The sequence below is a fragment of the Schistocerca cancellata genome, chromosome 7 (genome assembly GCF_023864275.1).
Source record: "Schistocerca cancellata isolate TAMUIC-IGC-003103 chromosome 7, iqSchCanc2.1, whole genome shotgun sequence".
Taxonomy (NCBI): Eukaryota; Metazoa; Arthropoda; class Insecta; order Orthoptera; family Acrididae; genus Schistocerca; species Schistocerca cancellata.
In genome coordinates, this window is record NC_064632.1 from 33,382,650 (window position 1) to 33,395,732 (window position 13,083).

General features: G+C 45.9%; 1 protein-coding gene across 1 annotated transcript in view; it reads right to left on the reverse strand.

Moving 5' to 3' along the window:
• LOC126092541 (proteoglycan 4) overlaps positions 1-11,804 on the reverse strand; it is a 174,196-nt gene extending 162,392 nt beyond the window's left edge. The window contains exons 1-2 of the mRNA XM_049908194.1: positions 11,637-11,804; positions 3,694-3,894 (exon numbers count right to left, since the gene is read on the reverse strand). Of these exons, the coding sequence (XP_049764151.1) occupies positions 3,694-3,870 (177 nt within the window). The 5' untranslated portion in view covers positions 3,871-3,894; positions 11,637-11,804. The remainder of the gene's footprint in view (positions 1-3,693; positions 3,895-11,636) is intronic.
• Positions 11,805-13,083: the final 1,279 nt, after the last annotated feature.

Sequence of the window (13,083 nt, forward strand, 5' to 3'; positions counted from 1 at the left end):
CGACGACCGGAAGGCCCTACGACCAGCGACCGGTGGTTCCTTCAGAAATCTGCGGGTGTCCGCTTTGGCACTGGGCAAAGCCTGGGATGGGTGGGCCCCAAGGGACCCCTTCCGGGCGAGAGGAGCCGAAGAAGGCTCACGCTTCTCCGGCGGGGAAGGGGGAACGGATGTCCCCAAAGGTTGGGGTGGTGTTGCTCCTGAAGTAGATGGAGCAGGAGCAACAGGGAGTGAAGTGCCCCCCACAACCAATGGGGCCGGTGAAGTCTGACATAGCTGAGAGGCAACTGTACGTGACGACACGGAAGTGGATCGCACCGGTGTTGCAGCAGCGGCATAACTTGTTAGCATTGGCACAGGATGTAACCACTCATTTCTGCCTAGCCTAGGGGTAGGTCAGGCGGTCCAGGGTCTTATATTCCATTATCTTCCTTTCTTTCTGGAATATCCTACAGTCCGGCGAGCAGGGGGAATGGTGTTCTCCGCAGTTAACACAGACAGGAGGCGGGGCACATGGAGTATTGGGATGCAAAGGACGTCCACAATCTCTACACGTGATGCCGGAAGTACAGCGGGATGACTTGTCCGAACTTCCAGCATTTAAAACACCGCATCGGAGGAGGGATATATGGTTTCACATCACAGCGGTAAACCATCACCTTGACCTTCTCGGGTAAGACATCACCCTCGAAGGCCAAAATGAAGGCACCGGTGGCCACCTGATTATCCCTCGGACCCCGATGGACGCGCCGGACGAAGTGAACACCTCGTCGTTCTAGGTTGGCGCGTAGTTCATCGCCAGACTGTAGAAGAAGATCCCTGTGGAAGATAATACCCTGGACCATGTTTAAACTTTTATGGGGAGTGATGGTGACGGAAACATCCAACTTGTCGCAAGTGAGCAACCTCCGTGACGGCAGAGGATGCTGTTTTGATGAGAACTGACCCAGAGCGAATTTGGGACAAGCCCTCCACCTCCCCGAACTTGTCCTCTAAATGCTCCACAAAAAACTGAGGCTTGGTTGGCATAAAAGATTCACCATCAACCCGTGTACAACAAGGTACTGGGGTGAATATTCTCCACTGCTGTCTTTAGCCATGCGTTCCTCCCATGGAGTGGCTAGGGAGTGAAATGATCTCGGATCGTATTTCTTCCTGTTGAGGTTCGACCTCGATCGCTTAGAGACTGCTGGTGGAGGCCCACCAGCGAGAGATGATGTACCACGCTTCATTGCGGGTCATCCGCCCTGACGCCACCCACACCGACCAGGGGCTCTCCGCACGGGCGCCACCCAGCCGCAGCAAAGACCACCTGGCAGGATGACCTTTGCCGGGAGTCCCGATGCCCCAGAGGGATAGGCATCTACTCCTCGGCATACGTGGGGAGGTAGCAGCTCAGGCATCAGCAGTGCGATCCCTGTGTAGTCAGGGGGCTACCACCACGAGGGTACATGACAACCCCACCACAACGGACTGGGTACCGTGCTGGATGTCGGGAGTCGAAATATCCATGTATATCACGAGGGCAAAGATGGAAGTGCACAATGGAGGGAATGTATGCTACCCGGAACACACTGCAGCGGATGTGGCCGGAAGCTCGATGTAAGTCGAACTCCATGACAATATCGGGTGTGCCAGATCTCAGGGAAATGATGAAACCACAAACACCGAGTCCCCAGAGAAAGAAAATCGCCAACCTCGCCGGCAATCGAACCCGGGACACCGTCATCCATAGACAGCAACACTATCCACTAGACCACGAGATGCGGACGACCTGGTATCGTGAAGTTCCATTAACTTCGCCTTGTACATGCTAGGTTCAATTTTTATCTCAAGCAACATTGGTTGTACCCTGAGCAAAACATCCGATTTCTCCACTGCATTGTTGGAGATTTAAGCATCACAACAGTGAGCACGATGTATGAGACATGCGAAATACCCTCAGACTTTAAGAAGAATATAATAATTCCAATCCCAAAGAAAGCAGGTGTTGACAGATGTGAAAGTTACCGAACTATCAGTTTAATAAGTCACAGCTGCAAAATACTAACGCGAATTCTTTACAGACGAATGGAACAACTGGTAGAAGCCGACCTCCGGGAAGATCAGTTTGGATTCCGTAGAAATGTTGGAACACGGGAGGCGATACTGACCTTACGACTTATCTTGGAAGAAAGATTAAGAAAAGGCAAACCTACGTTTCTAGCATTTGTAGACTTAGAGAAAGCTTTTGACAATGTTGACTGGAATACTCTTTCAAATTCTGAAGGTGGCAGGGGTAAAATACAGGGAGCGAAAGGCTATTTACAGTTTGTACAGAAACCAGATGGCAGTTATAAGAGTTGAGGGGCATGAAAGGGAAGCAGTGGTTGGGAAAGGAGTGAGACAGGGTTGTAGCCTCTCCTCGGTGTTATTCAATCTGTATATTGAGCAAGCAGTAAAGGAAACAAAAGAAAAATTCGGAGTAGGTATTAAAATTCATGGAGAAGTAAAAACTTTGAGGTTCGCTGATGACATTGTAATTCTGTCAGAGACAGCAAAGGACTTGGAAGAGCAGTTGAACGGAATGGACAGTGTCTTGAAAGGAGGATATAAGATGAACATCAACAAAAGCAAAACGAGGATAATGGAATGTAGTCGAATTAAGTCGGGTGATGCTGAGGGAATTAGATTAGGAAATGAGACACTTAAAGTAGTAAAGGAGTTTTGCTATTTGGGGAGTAAAATAACCGATGATGGTCGAAGTAGAGAGGATATAAAATGTAGACTGGCAATGGCAAGGAAAGCGTTTCTGAAGAAGAGAAATTTGTTAACATCGAATATAGATTTAGGTGTCAGGAAGTCGTTTCTGAAAGTATTTGTATGGAGTGTAGCCATGTATGGAAGTGAGACATGGACGATAACTAGTTTGGACAAGAAGAGAATAGAAGCTTTCGAAATGTGGTGCTACAGAAGAATGCTGAAGATTAGATGGGTAGATCACATAACTAATGAGGAAGTATTGAATAGGATTGGGGAGAAGAGAAGTTTGTGGCACAACTTGACCAGAAGAAGGGATCGGTTGGTAGGACATGTTCTGAGGCAACGAGGGATCACAAATTTAGCATTGGAGGGCAGCGTGGAAGGTAAAAATCGTAGAGGAAGACCAAGAGATCAATACACTAAGCAGATTCAGAAGGATGTAGGTTGCGGTAGGTACTGGGAGATGAAGAAGCTTCCACAGGATAGAGTAGCATGGAGAGCTGCATCAAACCAGTCTCAGGACTGAAGACCATAACAACAACAGTGGTGTGGCGGTTTGTCCATTACTATTGTCGAATTGCGAGGGATATATTTGCAGCGCAATGTTATCTTCCACAACTGGTGAACGGTGATCCTGGACTACAGTTTTATTGCAGATATCTTATTCAGACGTAGTGCGCTGTATGTACTAATGCAATGCGAACATATTTCTTCACAATACCTCATGACTACAGCACATTCCAATGCGATAAAATATGACTTTACAACGAGAGCTGACGAACGCCGACTCATCTAATGCTGCACGCCACGTGGTACTGTTGTGGCGGCGTGGTAGGGAAAGCCGGCTCGCCATTGGTGTTACCTGGGCAACGGCGTCAAGTTCCCTCTGGTCAGCCAAACGTCAAAAGTCTGAAGCAATTTTAAACGCACTACACTACTACTACGAGTACGCACCCGCGCGCCCTCCGACGGGGCGTGGGTGTCGCCGTTGGCCTGCGCCGGCTTGATGGCGGCCGCGTCGCCGCCGTCCTCGATCTTCTCCAGACGGCCTTCCAGCGGCTGGCCGTCCACCTCGCCCTTCTTCGGCGTCGTCGTGATGTCCACCGACCGCTTGCTCTGCTTGCCTCCCATTATGGCGCTCTCAGCTTTAACTCTCTGCAACAAAAACACGTTCCCGCTCATTTCCTGGAGTCAATGCTACAACAAATTAAGCTGTATGTAGAAAGGTTACACACACACACACACACACACACACACACACACACACACACACACACACACACGGAAAGATCATTATCAGCGGTCAGTGTTTTATTGGCTGCTTGTATAAAAGAGGTACACCTGTTTTCATCGAAGTTCCGTATACGGCTAGTCGGCGAATTCACAGCAATGATCCAGCACCAACTCACTTAGATTCTCTCTTTGGTTCACAGTAACAGTGCCTTGGTTCGATGCGATTTCAAAACTATACTGGATGTTGCAAACTCCGCGGTCGTTAATGAAGTGTTTTAGTGTCATAATCGGTTTCGGGCTACCATGTGCATCTTCAAATGGCTAACAGTTTTCGTTACGCAGATGGCTGCTCCTCACGGCACAAGAATATTTGAATATTAATTTGTTTACAATGTGTGTACTGTGTGGAAAGAACGTATACATCGAGCTAGAAAACCACATGGACCACAATGAAACAAATCGCTGTCTACGGTAATTTAAGTGAACAAAACTATTTTGCAACAAAAAATGCGAGCACTGTAGCTCATTTTTATTAATGAAATAAAGTGGCACAAAATAGTTCAATATCCTTCTGTTTGGAGCAGACCACATACTCTTGATCAAAACATCTGGGTGACAAAGTATTCGACATCTAAAGATGGGCATGGTAGCCCAAAACCAAGTAATTGTGGCTGGTTGCGTCATTCAACTAAATTCCAAAACTGTATATAGATTTAGTTATTTTCGTTTGCCCTTATCAGTAAGGTAGGAGCATATAGAATAGGTTCCCACATATGAGGGGAGGGGTCGCAACAGCTGCCGTACGACTTTCGTAACACTAAGAAACATGAGAAGAACTTAACTTCCTATCATACTTTTAAAGTTGAAATTTGGTATTGCCGTTCGTGGTCGCTAGAAGTATGCAGAATATTTGGAGATCTGAAGTTATTGTTGCCAATACTTTTGCGTATTTCATTTGCACGTTGTCAGTTTCGATACAAACTGATAGAAAGTGAAAAATGTGTTAGCAATTTTAGAACAAGTACATCTGTCATAATTAGTAACATCATCCTCTGAATTAACAATGTGAAAACTTGTGTGGTTATACAAGTTTAGGCATTAAGGTAATGGTCCCTTTTCTACAATCAGTACGATGGTTCTCTTCTGCAGGTCTGTTCACATTTCACCATCCACATCTGTATTCATGTTATGAATCACTTTCCTGTTTTCAGTCACACGTTTACAGTATTTCAGACGACTATCATTTGCCCACTGCGCAGCAAAATGCTTCAACAGTTTCTGAGCGTCTTTTGCCTCTTGTAACAAGCATGTCAATTTTGGCGGGGCTTGGGTGCGTATGTTTAGTGAAGTGTAACGTTGCAAATCAATATGAAATGGTATGAGGATGTAAGGGTGGAAGCACGGTAGACGAATGGCCGAATTAGGTTTGAGAGAATGTGAGGAAAGTGCGGTTCCACCTGTAAAGGAGACCGCATATAGTACACTAGAGCGACACACTGAGTCTACTCTAGTGTTTGGGGTTCCTTATCAGGTAGGATTAAAGGAAGACATCGAAACGATTCACAGGCGGACTTCTAGATTAGTTACCTGTAGGTTTGAACAACACGTAACTGTTACGGAGATGCTTCGTGAGCTCAAATGGGGATACCTGGAGGGAAAGCGATGCTTTTTTCGTGGAAAACTATTCAGAAAATTTACAGAACCGGCATTTGAAGCCGATTGCAGAAAGATTCTGCTGCCGCCAACGTCCATTTCGCGCAAAACCACGAATATTAGAGAGTAAGGTTCTTACGGAGGAATACAGACGGTCGCTTTTCCCTCGCTCCATTTGCAAGTGCATCAGGAAAGGAATTGACTCGTAGTGGTCCCATACGGTAGCTTGCGTGGTGTACATATAGGTGTAATGTACAGCTAGCTTCTTAAGTCTGAACTATGGAAGTCCGAGAAAGTCTGTCGGGATTATCGCAGATATCTTAATATTGTTAGATTTTGTATAATTTGTTGCAAGTGAAACTTCAGCAGCTGCAGGTCTACCACACGCATAAGCTTACGGGACGCCTAGTCGCAGCGTGGTAACTCCTCTCCTATCCTGAATCATTTGCACGATAAATCGTAATGGTTTATAACGAGTTATTTTGCATTCACGTCACTAATTTGTAAATGTGGCGACACGCTCAACATTTACAAGTATTTGTCCTTTACATGAGTACTGTAGGCCTACTTGACGCATTCATGAAAGAAATAACGGCACAACGAGCTATACTGTCAGTATTTTCTTTCACATGATCAATATAGGAGTGGCTTATTTGCAATGACAAAATTTTGTTCTTGCATTAGAACGATCACATCCATGTTTGATCGGAATAAATGTAATATCACCCAAAGTAGGAGTGATGGCTTGATCGTAGTATTTGATAACATATTCAAACTATACTTTGAAAGTATTTATTGGTTGGTTGACTCGGGGGGGGGGGGGGAGGAGGAGGAGGAGGGAGCGGGAGAAGAAACAGCGGGGTCGTCGGTCCCATCTGAGTAGGGAAGGATGGAAGGAAGTCGGCCGTGCCCTTTCAAATGAGCCATCCCGACATTTTTCTGAAGCGATTTACGGAAATCGTGAAAAACAAATCAGGATGGCCGGACGCGGGTTTGAACCGTCGTCCTCCCGAATGCAATTCCTGTGCCCTTACCATTGCGCCACCTCGCTCGGTGGTATATAATGGAAGGCGACGCAAATTTAAATGTGAATGCTGAGACTTCGCAAACTGAAGTAATGCAATTAACTACCTGCAAACGAAAAACAGCATTTCTTATTGAAGTTTGATGCTAAGAATTTTGAATAGTAAAACCAGATTCAAGTCGAGCAGACTGACCCTCACAAATGCAGACTAATGCAAACGACAGCCAGCCCCGCGCATGCAGTGCCGTCCTTTCAAGAACCTGTTTCTTCGCCAGTATCTGAGCATTCGTAGCAGATAGCTGTCTGAAAGAGTTCACAATACCCTGACCTGCAACTGGCCAGCACCAACCTTTCTCCGTGTATCTTTTGCAAAACTGCGAGCCTAAGCAGCGAATAAGGCTGCGGCCACGCAACTATAAATGTTCCTTCGGCATTGCATCATTTAACGCGTGCTATAGTTATGACTCAGGAAGTACGCCGACGACCTCCAGCGCGTCAAGTCGCTATCGGTCATGCTGCACTTTAAACTGAAGTGTGACACTCTTCCCGGAAAGTTGTAGCAGTTAGTAGCAGTGGCAAGAGTTGCTTTATCACACCCGTTACAGACCACACGAAACGTTGTTACTGGAAATAAACTGCGCAATTAGTACACTCTTTTGTCCTCACTGCGTTGTAACCGTTACAACGAATTCCCGTGTTTCGTCTCTTACATCACTTAACAGCCTCATTCGACTGTTCCATTATGTGCTGTGGATCTCACTTTTTCACTATATATCATTTTCTTCAGAAAATCGCTCCTACGTGCACACAACGTGTTTAACATGTTTTCAGACAGACACTAGTCAATACACATTCACTAAGACGGCAGTTCTTCTATGGACATAGACGAAGCATCCACAGAACAGACCTGCAAACTACGAGGGCTATCCACAAAGTACATTACGTTTTGGAATTAAAAATAAATAAAGTATTGGAATTTTTTTATTATATACAGATGAAAGCCACACTTACATACTACTTTTCTACATAGTTGCCATTTAAATTAAGGCACTTATCGTAGCGATGGACGAGCTTGGAAATTCCTTCGTCGTAAAATTCGGCCGCCTGCGCCTTCAACCACGTGGTTACCTCTTTTGGGACAGAAGAGGTGTGATTTTTGTGGACTTCCTGGAAAGAGGCAGTACAATAAACTCTCAAAGGTATTGCCAGACTCTGCACAACCTCAGAAGAGCAATACAAAACAAGCGCAGGGGCAAGTTGGGCTCAAAGATCTTGCTGATTCACAACGCCCGGGCCCACACGGCAAATGCCAATAGTGAAGTTCTCGAATCTTTTAAGTGGGAGTTGTTTCCTCATCCGCCGTACAGTCCCGACCTGGCACCGAGCGACTTCCACTTATTCCCAGCAATGAAGAAGTGGTTGGCTATGCAGCGTTTTCATGACGCACAGCTTCAAGAAGAGGTAACCACGTGGTTGAAGGCGCAGGCGGCCGAATTTTACGATGAAGGAATTTCCAAGCTCGTCCATCGCTACGCTAAGTGCCTCAATTTAAATGGCAACTATGTAGAAAAGTAGTATTTAAGTGTGGCTTTCATCTGTATATAGTAGAAAAAATTTCCAATACTTTTATTTTTAATTCCAAAACGTAATGTACTTTGTGGACAGCCCTCGTAATACCTTCGATAATAGACAACGCGTTCTACGAATAACATGTTTCCTATCTGTTGCTCGCTGTTCCTTCGAATCTCAAATTGTTCCCAGATTGCTAAAGTTTTTACGGTTTGAAGAAACAAAGGTCGATGCAGAGCCCGTGCGCGTGTGATCTAAGGCCCCTACACACGCATCAGCGTATAGGCCGAGTGGCCGCGTGGCAGCCTACCACACGTCCCGAACGACTGCACTCGGCGATTACAGGTGCCGCCCTGTTGTGAATTTTTTGGTTTCACACCAACAAGAAAAGTTTTGCCTCGGCTGTTTTAGAGGTAAGCTGGGGCAAAGAAGTGGCTACATAATGCAAGAAAAGAAATTTACCCACATTGTTACTTAAGCAACTGGGAGCCGATTTTCGTAATTAAGAATGGATGAGACGCGTTTTGAAGCTGCTGAACATAAAATCTTAACGATAAGGTACAGTCAGAGAGGATGTTAGATACATTACGATTTCTGCTTAGTGCCAGACGTTAAGAGGACCTCAAATTCAGTACTGTTGAATCCACACAACTATCAACTAAATTGACTCCCGAAACCTGCAATGTGATTTATATTTGACTGAGGAAATACATCATGGCAAACCAAAATAAAAGATATTCACGTAAACGTTATTAATTTACTTATATACGTAACAAAAGATGACCTGTAAGATTACGAAACTCACTTCAAATTCGAACATTAAGGCACACATGGCGGCGCAAATCTAAAAGCTACAGATACATGAGAAAGCGTTTGGCAACTTATGACTAATAAAGTCGCACATTTCGCTCGTTGCAAGGGCCTTAGATATAGACAACTTTTTTTAACTCGTACCAATGAACCAAGTGTATATCAGATTAATATCCGTCAAATGTCTATTTTTAGATTTCCGATAAGTATAGCAAATAAAACCTAAAAGCACAAATACAGAAGGTCGGACATTTATTCTCTCTACATGCCATACGAAAGCATTATGCATTCGTTAAAAAGAAATGCTCTTGCATCTATACTCCACGCACGATGTGTCCCACAAGCATCTACGGTCTTTAAATTTCTCCAGAAACTGTCAACTTCGCCCACCTCGCACCCTGTTACGTACATTTGGTCAGCATTTAATCCTGCGCGCAGTGATAAAAGAACTCTGGCCGCTGGCCCAACTGGGGTGGGGTGGCGGTCGGCTGCCGGGTGGTCCTACCTAGAGAGCCTGTACACAGGGAGAGAGGCCATAGGTGAAGTTACCTGTGATTGGTTGATTAGCTTAGGCGCCATTTTTCTGCCAAACGTCTCTCGCGCTTCCTATGTTCGCCGTGCTTTTGAGTTGAATTGAAGTTCAGAGGACTTTTGGAAACTATTAAAAGGTATTTGAATTACTGGGAGACTTGTTATGCGTTGTGCATGCATGTTCGATTTAGTTGTATATCGTTTTTAGTACGTAATTAGCGTTTGCGATCTTGTCGTTAGTTATCTACGAGAGGTATTCAGTATATATATATGAAAGAAAGTCGTAAGCAGTTTACTTCGTGACATGCAAAAAGTGAAGACGTGACAAGTACTAATACGTCTCACTTTTTGGATGTCAAGTAAACAACTGCTAACGACTTTCATTCATCTGACGTAATACAGCTACGTTAAATCTTTAGCGTTATGCACTTCCGGTACAAAACAAATGCTATACACTATTTTATTATTTACGGTACTTTCATTGCAATATGTCTAGTAAACGAACTTTAAAGGAGATAAATGCAAGTAACGAATAATTTTTACAGCCATTGTATCAAATTTTCCTGTGCTTTACGTAGTAGCTTACTATGAGTATATTAAAGCTGTAAAGAAAGGCATCTAACGAATGATTTCGCCATATTGTCTTGTGCTTTTGATTTGGAGTGTGCGCTCCACTACTGGCCATTCAATAGTCCACCTTGCAGTTTGGCAGAAAAATAGCCGCCGTATCGTCCGGTTGGCCACTCTCTCCCTACCCACCCGACGTCGACAAGGAAAGTGCATCGGAGGGTCAAAACGCCAATTTGTCCGTCCGTCGGCGCGTGTGTAGGGCCCTTTACGCACGCAGCAACACGTGGCGTATAACGCTAAAAACAGACATGTAACGCCCCCACCGCTTACGTGGAGAAAGATTTTTCTTTAATGTCAATAATTGCACGAGAGAGAGAGAGAGAGAGAGAGAGAGAGAGAGAGAACGGGATGAGGGTGTGGAGGGGGGAGGGGGGGAGTGCGGCGCCTGAATGGAGACTGATGGGAGAAGCGAGTCAGGGGGAGGGGAGCGGCAGGGAAGGCGACTTCACGTGTCTCTGAGGCTGACCCTGAAACGCAGCTCCACCCTCCTTCCTTGTGAATGAGGCTTGTTTTGCACCAAACGCACCAGAAAAATAACAGACGGTATGAGACATTGGAAGAATCGCATGCCAGATTTATTAAGACCAGTATCAAGGTTTTTTTCCCCCCCCTCAAGTTACCGATCTTACAAGCTTATTTGTATGCAAAACCGCTCTGAAGTATTCCCTAACTCACCATTTTCTATGAAACCATCAGACAGGACGCTATATTTTTCTGTAATTTTCAAAACAAACACCCGAATAGAAGAATGATAAGCCAGCAATCAAGGATATCGGTAAGTAATAATTCAGCTGGCTATGTTACCGTGCTGATGGGAGATTTGTAAATTTCGCCCAAGATTATTTTCGTACATATATGTTAACACAAGTGTATTCCTCCTCCCCCCCCCTTCTCTAAAAAATGGTTCAAATGGCTCTGAGCACTATGCGACTTAACTTCTGAGGTCATCAGTGGCCTAGACCTTAGAACTAATTAAACCTAACTAACCTAAGGACATCACGCACATCCATGCCCGAGGCAGGATTCGAACCTGCGACCGTAGCGGTGGCCCGGTTCCAGACTGTAGCGCCTAGAACCGCACGGCCACTCCGGCCGGCCCCCCTTCTCTAGAACAAAGTTACCGATAGTACAGAGCCATCTGTAACTAGTGCAGATTAAGGGTGTAGTAACATCAGGCAATTCTTTGAGAGTCATTACTAATAGTTGGTCCGGAATTCGTTAGCTCCAATACGCGTTTGTTGTAAACCTAAGGTGAAATGCAGTAATACTGTGACAGAAGCAATAGTAAAACGGTTGAAATGTCGGTGCTTAGCTGTAACCAGAACCATGTCAGTACCAGTGAAACTGGCACTGAAGAAAATATCACAACGAACTGTTCACGATCGAGACTGAACTCCCCTCTGGCACCGGGCGAAGCACGCGGCAGCCTGGAGAAAACGCGTCTCACCTGTCCCGCTGACTGCTGGAGCTGGCAACGCCGTCGCAACACCTGCTGCTCGACTGACCGAGTGAACGCACGCGAGCTTCCCTGGCGACGTCCTCGCCCAGACTGACGACGAGTGGCGGGCCCGCTTCCTTCGGAACAGCGCAGCGCAGCGCGAGATAAGGAGGAACCGCCGCGCCGGCCGCCGGAAACCGGGAAGCGAAGCGTCCGCTCCGCCTGCGGGCCGCTCGGCTACGTCACCCGTGACGTCACCCGGCCGCCGACTGCTCTGACACACTTGGCGTGCTACACACACTGCGCCTGCGTAGCCGTAGGAATGCGGCAGCTCAGCGGAATTCCACGAATGCGCCGCGACGCGATGTGATGCGATCAATGCGCTGCGATGAATCACGAGCCGGCGGATTAGTCCTCGCTCGTACCGAGAACCAGCGAGCGCTGTGCTGCTGTGGGCGAGACTACTGTGTGAGGCCCCTCCTGCGCCGAACTCTTCGTCTCGCCATCTTGCACCCTACGTCCTTAATCATTTGCCGTGTGTATTCCAGTCTCTCTCTTCACCTACAGTTTTCACCCTCTGCAGTTCCCTCTATTATCGGGAGGATATTCCCGGAAACCTTACCGCACGTTTGTGTTTTCCTTACGTTCCTTCCCTTGCGCGATTCGTGGGAGAAACCCCACATTCCTTACCTTATCACTCTAACATCTGTCTGTAGCACCAAATCTGAAACGCTTAGATTCTCGTCTGTTCCGGTTTTCCCACGGCCTATAACTCACTGTTCACTACCTTGCAATGCTGTGCTTCAAACGTACGTTCTCAGAAAGTTCTTCCTCAAATCGAGGCCTAGTTTGGTGCCAATAGACTTCTTTTGGCGAGTAATGCTCGCTTTGCCAGCGCTAATCTGCTTTGGTCCGCCATAGGTTATTATGCTTCTAAGGTAAGAGAATTTGTTAACTTCGTCTACTTCGGCACCACAAATTTTGTAAGTTTCTTGCTAGTCTCACTATTTCTGCTTTTTTCTGGTTTACTCTCGAGCCATGTTATGTACTCATTAGACTTCATTCCATTCAACAGGTCCAGTAATCGTTCATCACTTTTAATGATGACAGCAGTGCCGCAAGCGAATCTTTACATTGATATCCTTCTACCCTGAATTTTAACCAAATGCTTGAAACTTTCTTTTTTTACTTTCGCTTTTTACTTTCAACAGTGCTTCAGCGATGTATAAACTGAACAGTAGACGGTTGGAGGGGGGGGGGGGGAGGTGGAGTAGAAGGTGAAGAACTACATCTTTGCTTCACAACCTTTTTAATACGAGCACTTCATTCTTGTTTCAGTTTTGTCATGTACAGGCATGGCTGGGGGACCGTGGCTGTTACATTAAATAAATTGTTAATGGTGTACAGCAACCAGCCAGAAATTGGTTTTAGATTACTTTATTGAAAAAGTGCCGTT